The 13652-nt window shown below is 55.5% G+C and overlaps 1 protein-coding gene across 1 annotated transcript; it reads right to left on the bottom strand.

Annotated features, from left to right (window-relative positions):
* Nucleotides 1-2407: 2407 nt before the first annotated feature.
* Nucleotides 2408-12394, bottom strand: MLEC (malectin). The gene is made up of 5 exons (XM_074296059.1): nt 12006-12394; nt 5743-5921; nt 4660-4836; nt 4516-4573; nt 2408-3292 (listed from the first exon to the last, which is right to left on the bottom strand). Exons 1-5 carry the CDS (start codon nt 12253-12255, stop codon nt 3063-3065), a joined length of 894 nt encoding a protein of 297 aa, XP_074152160.1. The 5' UTR covers nt 12256-12394; the 3' UTR covers nt 2408-3062.
* Nucleotides 12395-13652: the final 1258 nt, after the last annotated feature.

Below are 13652 nucleotides of genomic sequence, written 5' to 3' on the forward strand. Positions count from 1 at the left end.
GTGAGTAGGTTTTGAGAAAAAAATTCTATTAAGAGCTGGGCAATTGAAAATACTGCCAGTGCTTGTGAAATTTGGCTGAGTATTCTGAGACACTCGGACTTTCCCAGTTAATGGACTGAAGGGAGAAGGAAAGGAGAAATCCCTTAAAACAGAAGCTTCTCCAAAAAACATGGGAAATCGAACTGAAAACTTAAGAAAAACCCAAAAATCTAACAAGCGTTCCCAGGCACCGCCCAGAGGGGAGAAGGGGAGCCGAAGATAACCCCCAACGGGCCCCAAACCAAAGCCGGGCTCAGAGGAGCCCCCGCGTTCCGTGGGAGAGAGAACAAGCTTGGAGACTCTTCAACCAAGGGGGATTTACTTGTCATGGACATTCAACACCAATCCCAATGACACCGGCCAATAGCAATTTAAGGAAAACCTAGCCAAGCCACCAGAATGCCAAACCAGGACCCCCCCCCCCCAAGAACAGCTTCCCACCCCCCCAACCGGAACCATGGGAAAAGGGCATTTTTGTTTGTTAATGGAGCTGCCATCTATTTCTCTGGCCCAGGGCGGCTGTTTAGCCTGCCTGAAGCCCAGAGCAGAACCTGATCTGTCAGCCCGCACACTCCCGTCAGAGCCAGGTGACCAGCCTCAGCTTTGCCAAGCTGCTGTGCCCGGGGAGAGGCCCAGGAGTGCCCAACCGGAGGAACCGGACCCTGGTTGGGGTTCTCCTGCCTTAGGTGAGCTGAGGTGAGGGGAGCAAAAGGGGGATTTAGGAATAAGATGAGCCCCAGGAGACAGATGGCCTCAGGCAGACAACAGCTGGGGGCAGTTCCAGCACTGGCTCATAGTGTAAGATGGGAACCAATATAGGAGGCAGGTGGCCCACACTAGTAATTCCTAATATCTATAATACAAAAAATAAAAAATAATAAAGAGCCCCCATCCCCATGTACCTGTGTCTGTTAGGGTATAGCAGGCCTTGGAGAAGCCGAGAGCTTTCTGGGCCAGCTAGAGCCAGGCCTGGACAAAGGGGGGGGGGAAGACTCCTACCTAAGGAACCCTAGGCTCAAGGGGATCCTCCCCCCCATCCCCATCCCATCATTCTCTGTGCCCTTTCTTCCCCTTCAGACTCGTTAAGATCATGGAAAGGTGTTCCTTCCTTTGAGCACAGTTATAAAGGGAAATTTTCTCTGCCCAGCTCAAGGAGAAAGGGCCAAAACTTCTGGGGAGGGGGGAGAGTACCGTTACAAAATGGTCACAGGACCAGGACTGCAAAAAGGGCCAAAGGAGTCAAGCTTCTCCTCTCTTGGGGGAGGGAAGGAAATCTTGCTGATCAAGAATCAAAAAGCCAAATGCAAGTCTCCAGGCCTCCTCTCCTGATTAGAAACAGCCCAAGGTTATTGGTGACCAGGACCCAGAGGGAGTAGCTGACAGCACTGGGCCGCTGGGAGGGCTTAAGGGCAGTTCAAGCGACCAGAGCCTGTTAGGAGAAAGCCCACAAGGGTCGTGCCACTGGAGCTTCTGAGCTCTCTGCTGCCCGAGTGCCATTTCTGAGTATGAGGCTGGCGAGGTGATCGATGGGCGACTCGGTCACCAAATGGGATTTCCACATGCTGGGGGCCAGGGCCTGGCTGGGCCTCGCCTCGGCCCACCGTGACCGAGGCGGGCGAGGGAAGTCCGACAAAGGTCTTCTATTTCCCGGAGATCAGAACACTGCAGAGGAAGTAAAACGTGAATACAAAGATGGACTAGAAGGCTGCCAGGATTCCAGGGAATTGGAACGCTTCCAGGCGCTGCCCCTGAGGATGGCCACATTATTGCTGTCGGGCAGGGCAGGGGGCAGATGACAAGAGCAGAAGGGGAGAACCGGCCGACTCGTCAGAAGCCCCAGTGGCTCTGCTGCAAGGGCCCGGGTCACATCAAAGGTACAGGCAGGCGGTTAAGTATCTCGGGGGCAGCTCTAGGTCAATTATCAGGAAGTAATTGGTCGTACAATCCTGGCCCTTGGGTACAGAACCACATGACGCACACCCCTGCGGGAGGCAGTAAGTGCCAAATGGCCCTCGTAAGCTAGAGACCACAGGGCCCACTGCTCCTAGCAAGAGGAGGCGGCTTCCAGAACCAGGGAGGCCTGGCTGGACCCAAAGGGGAGGCATCGAGTGGGGGCCAAGGTCTCGCCTCCATTGCTCATTTAACTGACAAGCCATCTTCAGCTCCAAGTCCAGATAGGCTTTTAGACAAATGAGGTCCTGGGCGGCCCCCAGGAGTCTACAGAGGGGTCATTCCCATGAGTACCAGAACAAGAACCCCCGACTCCTAGAGGAGATTCCCCCCACAAAGAGGTGGAGAAGGGAAGAAATGTCAAGTGAGTAGCATAAAGGGGGGGGAGGGGAGGGAAAGCAAAATCAAGTCCCCGACAGGCACTAAAAGCAAAATGTATTTTGTGTGACAAAAGCCAAAAAGGCAGTTTCAGGACAGGAGGTAAAGCTGCTGCTCTGGTTCCCTGGCCAGCTGCCCTCGCTGGTCAGGGAGTCCCACCTTGTGGTTCGCACATTTTAAGACAGAACTTTCATTTGGAGACCAGCCCATGGGGCTCCCATCAGGCCTTGGGCCGACTCCCCCACCCCGGACCCTATGCCAAACCTCCTTGGGTCCGGGCCCACACCTCCTTCCCAGCGATGGTCTCTCTCTCAGCCCATCCATTCTCCATCCCTGCTTCTCCTAAGATTCCGTCTTAAAAGGGAACAGTATTTGTGCTCTGGGCCCAAGCCCTGTCCCGAGGGACACAGATCGGAGTCCCGGGGATCAGCCTCTAGCTCCTTAGCTGGGAAGGGTCCGATTTCACTCCAAGTACCCTGGAGAGGAAGGCAGCCACCGGATGCCAGCCACGGAGAAAGCGAGGGGAGTGAAATGAGGCCGCCCCAGAGCCGGGCCGGGCAAGGCCACTCTCTCCTCGTTCTGCCTCTTTAAAAAACGTTTTGTTAATAAATTGTGAAAAACATCAAGAAACCAAACCCGATCAAGTTCGGCCTCCTTTGTCCTCCCTTCTCCCCCCCCAGGATGGCCTTGCGTCCTCACAGCCGACAGAGGCAGAAGAGGGTCGGAATGAAGACGCCGAAGGCCACGAGAATGGGAAACATGAGGCTGCTGTTGTCCGAGGCGTACGGGTTGGGAGTCCGGGGGCCCGATTGGACCCGGTTCTTGCTGGCTTGCCTCTTGGCGTTGGAACCTTCTTCGTACTCTTCTTCTTCCTCTTCCTCCTCCTTCTTCTCCAGGCCTGGGTGAGGTTGCAGCTTTGGCACCTCTGAGGACAGACACAAGAGTAACTTCTATGCCCAGTGAAGAAGCACCCGGCCTCTTCTCCCACAAAGACCATGTGTATGGTCTGGTGACTGGCAGCCCCTCCTCACCCAGACTCCAAATGCCCGCCAGGGTGGCTCTGAAGCAGCTGCCTTGTTGCCCATTGGGGAGCAGCTTTACCCACCAGCTGGGCCCGCATTGCAGGCACCTTCTTTCTTCACTGAACCCCCGAGATGTCAGCTTCTTCCCAGCAAGAAACCCAGCTCACCCTCTCAGAAGGGGCACAGCCCTGCTAGGACCCGGGGCAACAGACATGATTCCTTTCTGCGGTCAGGCCCCTCCATCCCGACACACAAGAGAGGGACAAGTTGGTTGGTGGGTGCAAGTGGAAGGGGGTGAGGAGCAGGGGGAGACACAAGGCAGCATGGGAAGTGGACAGCTGTGAACTTCGGAGCCTCAAAAGGGAAAACCCGCCCAGGGCCGGATGTCGGGGACACCAAGAGGTTTCATAGGTACCAGGCCCTTCCTCCCGGCTCGGCAACTTGTAGTTAGCAGACAGTAATGAAAGATGCTCTGGTGGAGGCAGGTTGATTGGAAGGAAGAAGGACCTCCACTGTTTGACAGGCCTCCCCATGTCCCTAATAAATGGTGAAGCACCAAGGGCAGTATGACGTGACCCCGAGCCAGAGCTCTTTCATGTGCTGGTACCGTGGGCCCGGGGGAGCTCAGTGAAGGACGAAGGTTGGGTAGGAGACAGGAAGGAAGGAAGCACTATAATTCTCCCAAGGGTAGATTTTCTGGGATCTGACAATGAGCTTAATGCAAAGTAAGGGAAGGAAATACTTTGCCTTCCACTTAGAAGGCCAAACAACTCAAAGACAGAAGCTCCGGGCCAGCCTAGCCCATCCTTCAGCAGCTCCTGGACTCAAGTGCCCAGTCCCGGGCCGAGGGCGGCCGCCTGATGTAATGGAGGAACAGTGCCCCGGGAACCTGCCACCAACTTCCCAGGCGCCGGTGGCGCCCAGAGTCAAATTTCTCCCTGAGGGCCCGTACCCTTCTCCGGACTCTCTTCTGCTCCCCAATGTACGATCCCGCTAAGTAGCTATGGGCCTGGTTCTCAGAATTTTGTTTTCTGCCAAGACTGTCAACTGACTGGCCCCGTCCTTACTCCCAGTGCTGGTAGCCATGCCCACAATGCCACCACATGCCAATAAAAACATTACTCACCATCTATGGTCCCAGCCATGATATATAGTGCACAGACTTTGGGATTGTCGTAGTACCCCTACAAGACAGGAAGAGAATCCGTCACGCTCACCTGGGATGCGGCACTCCCCGCCACCCACCCAGCCACACCGCAGAAGCCGTTACCTTGACAAACTCGATGTGGAGCTTCCCCGTGAAGGTGGACACTTCCCCCTGGACACTCAGCTTTCCCTTTTTGATGCTAATGGGGATGATTTCATCATGAGCAGTGCTGTGACCGACCCGGTCAAAGATGTCCAGGTCCTTCACGACCACGTGACCATTTAAGCGTACATCAAACACCTTCAGGGTCAGGAAAGGAAAATTCTATTCAGTCAGCGCCCACCAGCTTCTCAATGAACACAGCACAACGCGAGGTGTTTGGGAGATAAAATCAAAACTCTTTTTTTCTTTTAAAGATCCCCTGCCTTCAAGGACCTCATGTCCCATAGGAGATCCAATGCAGATGCAGATATGGATATAATGGGGTAAACTGAGAAGCACTAACAGCTGGGAAAATCAGGAAGGGCTTCCCATAAAATGGAGCATCCAGGTTGAATTTTAGGGACTCCACAGATTCTCACAGGCAGAAATTATGGGGTCAGACCGGAGGGGCAACCTGCACAAAGGCATTCGGAGAGGCACGGGATAGGGGAGTGACAGACATATTGTGTGGTGGGGGGAGAGAATGATTTGTATAAAGGTCAGAACCACTAGTTCATAGGAACCAAAGAGTAAATATGCCGGTCCCAGGAAGCCCATAGGTCTGTGAAGGCCAGACAGTTTCAATCATAAAATCAGTTCAACAAAGACACAAAAAACGGCCTGGAGATGGCTTGAACCCTTGTGCTAGAAAATCCAAGGAAGCCCTGTTAAAAGGGCACCCGCCACACTTCCTCACTGCTCACGGGCAAGAGGTGCCCGCAGACTCATGGGACAGGCCACGTAAGCCAGCACACAGTCGGTATCTGAGAGAAGGCAAACCTACCAGCAGAGATGAGGGAAAAAATGAGGTTCAGAAAGGTAATCAGGACAAAGGCTGGCTGGCTGGCTAAAGGGCTAGGACAGCCTTGACCACTGCCACGTGAAGCACAGCTCACCATATGCCAGGGAGGCTGAGGATGACAGTGACCTCCTTCAATATCTACCCGCTCCCCCTTCTCCCCCACGTTTGTCTTTTCAGTCTGAGGCCTCGCAGCCCCCCCTCACCTTCTGCTGAGATTGTGCAAAATAGACCTCGGCAAACTTCAAGACCAGCACGTAGTCCCCCTCCTCTTTGATGGGCACCTCATAGCCAAAGGTCTCCTCGTTGTAGCGCTCCGTCTGATAGAGGATCTGGTCTTCGGGGTTGGCACGAAGGATGGGCAGCTTCATCCCATAGTCTGAGGCTAGGGAACAAAGCACGGGCTCCATGAGAGAGGGCCAGATACAAGCTCTGGGTGGGAACGACGCCGAGAGGGCCTCCTGGGGGGGAGGGCAAGGAGGGTCACCTGGCTACACCTGGCTCAGGCTGGACAGAAAGCAGCTGCTACCTGTTCTCAGTCTACCAGGAAAACAGACCTTTCCAGAAACCTGACACCGTCAATCCCAGCAAGCCCTACAGTGAACAAGGGAGCTTGGGAAAAACCGGGGACTAAAAGGAGGTCCACAAAGCACCTCTTCCCATAGCTTCAGGCCAACAAACAGTGGTTTCTGAACAAACACAAACTCATTATTCAAAGAGGGCACTACCCAGCCTGCAGCTGCCCATCTCCCTGGGAGGGCCAGCTTCAGAGAAACCTTGCAAACAAGGAAGACAGCAGGGAATTCTATAGCAGACAGACAAAAGATGACTGAGCTGGGAGAATGTTCTTTAGCATCCAAAAAAGTACAATCTAAAACAAACAGGTTGCGAAAGTCGGCCAGAACTGCCAGAGAGACAGAGAAAATGCTCATTTTCTCAACTGGTTTCCTCAATTTCATTAAAAGGCTCCAACGTGGGTAAACTGAGTTAGGGTTCTAAGAAATGGTTGTAATTGCTGTCTTTTTATAAAAGTTTCTAAGAGTGACCAAAACTCACGTTTTTTTTTTTTTTAAATTCAACACACACACACCAGATCAACTTTTCAGCTACCCCACAGAGGATCAGTTAGCAAGAGACAGAAAACAAGTCATACACCAAAAACAGGATGACCACGGCCAAGGCAGCGATCTGTCTCACTTCAAAGATAGCTCCTTTCCATTTCATGCTTAGTTTGGGAGACTCATCGGTGTCTACACCTAAATCTAGATACTAAAATGTCAACTTTCTCCCAAGATCCCCTTTCCCTAGAGGGGGCAGAATCAGCTGCCAAAATTCTCTGAGACTTGGCTCAGGCCAAGGGCTATCTCCAAGAGGCCTTTCTGGGCTGTTCTGGGTGTGAATGTGCCCAAATCACTGCATATTTATTCATTTGTAAGTGTTCTATTTCCCCACTCTTCAGGGGAACTTTAGCTACCACATGATTCCTGAGGGTAGAATCTTCTCAATGTCTGGAGCAGTGCTGGACATCTGGGAAGCACCCCCCTAAATGCTTGTCCCTGGGTACCTTCCTGCCCTTTGGGCCCCAAAATGACCCAAACTCTTACTGTAGTGCTGACTCCTTTGATTTGATACCTCCACCCCACTTAGTGTAAAATTTCTGTCCGCCTTCAAAAGCTTCAACCGGAAACACAAAACATAATTCGGGTCCATAGTACCCTCTAGGCCCCGCCACACCAAGGGGGACAACACAAGAGGGAGGGAGAAAAAAAGCCAAGTTGGAGAAGACGGAAAGCTCTCAAGATTAGGACATGTCACACTAACGGTTGCTGCCAGCCAGCCCACCCAAAGCACCAGCAACAGGAAGCAAAGTGCACTCAGGCGTTCCTTAACTATTACCTCCTCCTCCTCCCCCCTTTCCTTCTGAAGCAAAACAAAACCCACCTCCACAAAGAAGGCCGAGCTAACATAATGATGCTAAGAGTCTGATGGGGTGACCGGCTTTCCTCCAAAGATGGGGAAGGAGGGAGGCGGGGGAGAGCAGCCCATGTCTGGTTGCACAAAACTTGAAACCAAGATTCTGCCAATTGTCTTCAAATGTTGCTGCAGCTGCCTCCCTTTAACAGCCCCTCCAAGTTCAGAGCCGTAGCCAGCTTTCATTTATTAGCATGTACAGAAAAGGGTTGGTCTGCGGTGATCTTTTTCATATTAAGAATGGAAAAAGAAATGTAATCTGTGGCAAAGCTGCACAGGGAACAAAGTCAGACTTAAGACACCCACTCCCCCCCTCCCCAATCCTGGAATTGCCTTTGAGAACATCCCCCTCCCCCCCCAATAACCCAAGCGATTTTCTCAGGGGATTGGCCACATGGAAAGTTTAATTTGTACAAGGCCCGGAAAGAGCAGCGAGAAGAGCTTTTTTTCTTCCACTTAAGTACAGTGAATGGTGTGGTCAGCAGACTGCTGATGTGGGCATAATACAGCCTTAACAGCTAAGGGAAAAGGGATGGGGCCAGGACTCTACTTATTGATCTAGGTCCTCCAGGTTTCCTAGGCAGGAGCAATGGGTTCCTAGGATACATTTTTTTAAGTCTACCTCCTACCCTTAGGACACGGTCCCCAGAGAAAGCAAGCAGTATTATATATAGCAGGGCTTCTTCAACTTTTCCCACTAGCATGAAATTCGTCCTTTTTCACCCGCCTATAGATATGTAGCTATATAAAATCAGCACGCAAATCAAACATTTATTGATAATAAACCATAACTCTGTGATCCCCACACTCAGTTATAAGACCCCATAGAGGGTCATGACCCATAGTCTAAGAAGCTTTGCTATATATCAGTGGTCCTCAAACTTTTTAAATAGGGGCCAGTTCACTGTCCCTCAGACTGTGGGAGGGCCGGACTATAGTAAAAACAAAAGCTCACCCTCTGTCTCCCCCCCTCAGCCCATTTGCCATAACCCGAGGGCCGCAGCTTGCGAACCCCTGTTATATATGAACCAAGGGCAGCCAATACGGGAGGAGAGAACAATCCTGCTAAAGAGCCTTACAAACCCCCACAATCTCACTGTACAGTGTCAGAAACCGAGGTTCAAGCTAATGCCATGGCTTGGCCCAAGCTAGGAAACTGGACTCCGATCTCCGTCCCTGAACAGCCTGCTCCCTCGGCCCCACCTCCCTTCAGAATGGGCTTCCATCATTCCTCACACTTCTCTAGTTACAGTGAAGGCAGTTTCGAGTGAAATCATCAATCTTTGTACACCCGGGGAACAGGCCTGATAACCAAAGTTCTTTGTCAGGAAATCTCGGGAACAAATCTGCTTCAATAAACCAGTGCCACTAGTTCCTCCCCTCCAGCTGCTAGGAACTGTGGCCAGTCAGGCCAGGGCTTTCTCACCGGAGGCCACTTCCGTTTTATGCCCTCTCTCCGGGGCAGGTACCTCGTTTTTGCATGTCGTTACCCTCAGGAGAAAGTGAGCTTGGGGCCTGGTTTCTTTGTACGTCCAGGGCTTAGCCCAGCGCCTGGTACACAGAAGGAACTTAATGACTGCTAGCTGACTGACCCAAAGGGCCAGTGATCTTATATGGGCCTGGACTGCCAAGGAGCTGTCATCTCCTTGGGCATCTGGCACATGTCACTGAAATTCAAGTAAAAAGGTCACCAGGCAAAGAGATCTCTGACTTTGTCTCTTTTGAACTGGAAGTGTGGGAGAGAGGGGAATTCTTAGTAAACATGATAGAACCTCAGAATTAGAATAGTGTAGCTGGTCTCAAGGTTGCTCTCAGGGTGGGATACAGCCTTCCCAAGATTCTAACGAGCAGTTTTATTAGCCTGGCTAACAGAGACAAACTAGCAGCTTGGGAAGAACTAACCATCTCTACCTGCTGTTACCGCCGGGTAACCTAGTACCAGGGCTAGCAGACACAGATCAATTAAGTCACAATTGTTAACAATGTGACCCACTACTGAAAAAGGCGCCATCTCTAAAATGCAAACGAGGCCTGTCCAGGACCGTGCTGCTGGTTAGGAGCAGCCACCCCACATGGAGCAAAGTTTGGTGCCTTCCTGGGCAGAGCTCACGGGGAAAGTCAAGAAGAGGCCAGGATTAGAATCCCAAGCAGGGGGCTCTGCTGAGGGAAGGCAAAGGATGAGGAAGGACATTTTGCAGAGCAATGGTGTCTGGGGCCTAGTCAGCCCCTGTCACAGTCACATTCTGCTGGGAGCATGGGAGATGCAGAGCCCTCGATGGGGAACTAGAAACTCAATGAAACACTCATTAAATATGTATACTTGCAAGATCTGGTGTTAAGTGGTAGAGGGGAGCCCGTATTTTACTGGGACAGTAGAAAATGAATAAATCCTGCTGGTTCCCTGGAAGGCAAAAGCTGCTTGGAGTGCTACAGAATGAAACTCCATCGGAGAGGCTTGGGGCATAGTGCCCTAGACTTGAAGGTCAGAGAGCCAGGTTTGCATTGCATCTGTGCTCCTGAGTCAAATCGTGAGTCTCTACTTCCTCATCTCTAAAATGGGGACAATACGTGCTGCACAATCTACCTCATAGTTATTGGGGAGAAAGCTCCTCGCACAACTTAAGGTGCTTAAAAAAAGGGGAAGCCAGTTTTCTTCAGAGGGAATAGAAACAATATCCAAAGCGGGGAGCAAGGGTCTCTTAACAACCCCTTTCATTTACAGTTAAGAAAGCTCTTTCTTTCAAGTGACTCAGGGGGGCAAAGGGAAGGATTGATTTTATGAACAGGGCAGCTGTGATGTGCCAAGGCAGAGCCCCAAGCTCAGGCTCAGGAAGATCCGAGTTCAAATCCTTAGACATTTACTAGCTGTGGGCCCCGGGGAGTCCCTTCACCCCAATCGCCTCAGTTTCCTCATCTGTCAAGTGAGCCGGAGAAGGAAATGGCAAACCCCTCCAGCGTCTTTGCCCAGAACACCCCACGTAGAGAAAAGGAGAATCTATATATGACCAAAAAAATTTCAAAGATGGGGAAGCTCATCCGTCCATAACGAGCCATTTATGAAGCACCTACATACGTCAGACATTTTGCAAGGCAAACTGGGTCTGTGCCCTGGAGCTCGGGCTAGTGGAGGACGCACAGAGAGGGAAGGTAAAGGAGCAGCTTCCCGCCCGTCTCCGCTCCCGGTTCTGCTTCAGCACGCGCACTCCCTCCGCACCGGGCACTCCCCTCTCCTTCCAAGCTGAGCTGCCAACACATTTAGGAGGGAGGGGGAAAGGGACAAAAAGCAAACAATCGCCCTGCAAAGAAGGGCAAGGGAGGCCCCGACCCGAGGGCCAAGAAAAGGGTTACAAAGGCCAGGCCCAGCGGGGAGACGCCGTCTCCCGAGACCCAGGTTAAGAATGTGGCTCCCCTGCTCCCCCACTGAAGACTCGGGTTTATGGAAGCTGGGCTCGCAGCCAAAGGGGGTGGCCCCACAGCCGGGAGTTGCCATGGTGGGGCCAAAGTCTGGAGTGGCAATTCAGGGACCTCCACAGGCCTCCTCAATAACCAACTTCCTGCAAGAGAACGTGAGCGGCTCACTGGGTGCCAGGCTTCCGCCCCTGAGCAGTTCTGCCCCCCACCTGGGGTTCCAGATTCCTGCCTTGGGACTGAGGAGGGTGAGGCAGCCCAAGTGCACGGGCTGGCAGAGCACCTGAAAGGCAGGACAGCCAGCAACAGCCGACTCCCTGGACACCCGGGCCCGGCCACGAATGGCGGCCTCCTTAGTTTCTGGAGGGTGAACTAAACCCCGCCGGCTTCCGCGTCTGCCAGCCCCAAGCGTCCAACCTAAGCCGCGGTCTCCCCAGCGGGGGTCTAGGGCTTCCGGATCCTCTGGGGCTGTTCCTATCCCCAGGAGAGGGCGGGCACCAGGGGAACCCCGCCTCGGCCACCTGGGCAGGTGGGCAGCGGGGCTGGTGGCTTCTCTGCAGGTGAGGGGACCGCCCGCCTCCCGCACTCTCAGGTCACTGACATCGCGCTCTGCAGGGATCCAACCACTTCCTCCTCCCCCAGGCCGCACCTGCCCGAGGCTCCCACTCGCCCAGGCCAGGGTCCCAGCCAGGCCCCCCCCCCCCCCCCCCGACCCGATTCCCCGGCAAAGTCTCCGTCCGGGCCTCAGTTTCTCCCCACTGTATGACGGAGGGGTTGGGGGGAGGGTCACCCGGAGCTCCAGACTGTTAGCTAAAGACCCCAGCGCTCCCCTTCCCGCACCCCCAAGCCCCAGCGCGCTCCCACGCCCACCCCGACCTCCAGAGCTGGAATCCGCTCTGGAGGGGCCCCGCTTCCTTGACTGATGTCACCCGGGGGCCGGAGGGAAGGGACCTCTGGTTCCCCCTGCTGCGGCCCCACGCTCTTACAGTTGGAGAAACTGAGGCCGGGCGGATGGAAGGGCAGGAGAAACTGAGTCCTGGGGGCGGGGCGCACGTGGCGGCGGGCGGCGCGGCCCGGCCGGCAGCCTCACCTCGGCCCACCCGGCCCTCCAGAGGGTCCTTGCGGAAGTGGATCCCGTGCACGTCCACATGCGCCTCGCCGCCCGCGTTGATGGCCCAGATGACGCTCTCGGGCAGCCCGAGCCCCGCGACTGCGACCGCCCCGGGGACGGCGCCGCCGAGGCCCAGCAGGAGCAGCAGGGGCAGCGGGGGCAGCACCGTCGTCAGCAGCGGCAGCAGCAGCAGCGGCAGCGCCGCCCCCGCCCCGGCGCCCAGCAGCATCGCGGGCGGCCCCGGCCCGGCTCCTCCCGCCGCAAGGGGCTCGGCTCCTCAGCAGCGCCCGGCTCCGCCCGCCGCCAGGGCCGCGGCCGCCGGGGACATGTCGCGCTCGCTCCCTCGCTCGCTTCCCAGCTCGTCGCCGCCGCCGCCTCCGTCTCAGTCTCCGTCTCCTACCTCCACCTCGGGCACAACCGAACCCGGCCCCGGCCGCCGCCGGCAGCCAATCAGCGCCCGACGCTCATTAATTACCCACGGCCCCCGCCGGGAGCCGCCGCCCCATTGGCCGCGGCGCGGGCAGGGGGCGTGGCCAGCCCCGGGCGCCAGCCCAACCGCGAGGCTCGAGGGGGAACGCGCAGGGAGGGAGTTCGGTTGGAGCGGTTGGGGAGGGGATACGGAAGTGGTGGCCGGGGCGTAGGGTAGCCCACCACCCAATGGAAAAAAAGGGGAGGGAGGGCTGAGCGACCGGGAGGGGGGGGCACGCGGACACGTCGCCAGCACTTCCGGTTGCCATCCTCTCTCGCTTTACCTCCCGCCCTCCACCCCGGATGCCGACAAATGGGCTCCTGGCCTCCACCTCCAGGGACGTCAGCCTCCTAAGGGGACGTGACTGGGAGCGCGGCCGGCGCGAGAGTTTCCCGGCATGGGCCAAGCGGGCCACCGTTCCTCTCCTAGGAGAAACTACCTCAGGGTGGCATCTTTCCCCTCACCCCCGGAGGGCCGGGACCCGGGCTGAGGTGGAGGATTGGGGGGAGAGCCAGGTTCCCAATCCCCGCCCAGGCTCGGCGCGTAGTGGGAGCTGATTAAGCGCTGGTGGCGGGAATGAATGAAAGGGGGGCGGGCCTCGGAGCATCCGGTCCCCACGAGAGCGAGAGCGTCGATTGGTACCTTCTGATGGCCGCCCAATCAGAGAGGTCCAGCGCGGCGGAAACGCGTGGCTGGGAGGGGAAGGGAGAGAGGGAGGCTCCGCCACCGCGTTGCCTGGGAAACAGGTTCCGCCTTCCCTCGCGACCCCCTCTTCCTCCCGAGGGGCGGGGCGGAGTCAGTTTCCCCCGAGGAGGCCGCGGGGGTTAGAAGGTACCGGGTTCCCCTGCAGCCTCCCGGGCGCCTTCCTGAGCCGGCCTCTCCCCTCCCTTCACAGCTCCTGCTCCTCATGAGGCCGCTGACGGCTCCGAAGTCACGGGAGCGAGGCTCCCCTGGGCCTCGCTGACCTTGGCCAAGGCGCTTCTGCGCTTTCGGGTTCGCCGGAGCGAGGCCGCGGGCGTTTATTAAGCACTACCTGTATCCCGACGCTGCCCTAATGCGCTGAGGTTACACAGAAAGGCAAAAAATACGGCTCGAGAGAAAACGTGCAAACATTTTCTGCCTGAAGTTCTCCCGACATCCCCTGTTCTAGGCTCCCT

Source organism: Sminthopsis crassicaudata, chromosome 1 (assembly GCF_048593235.1).
Source record: "Sminthopsis crassicaudata isolate SCR6 chromosome 1, ASM4859323v1, whole genome shotgun sequence".
Lineage (NCBI taxonomy): Eukaryota > Metazoa > Chordata > Mammalia > Dasyuromorphia > Dasyuridae > Sminthopsis > Sminthopsis crassicaudata.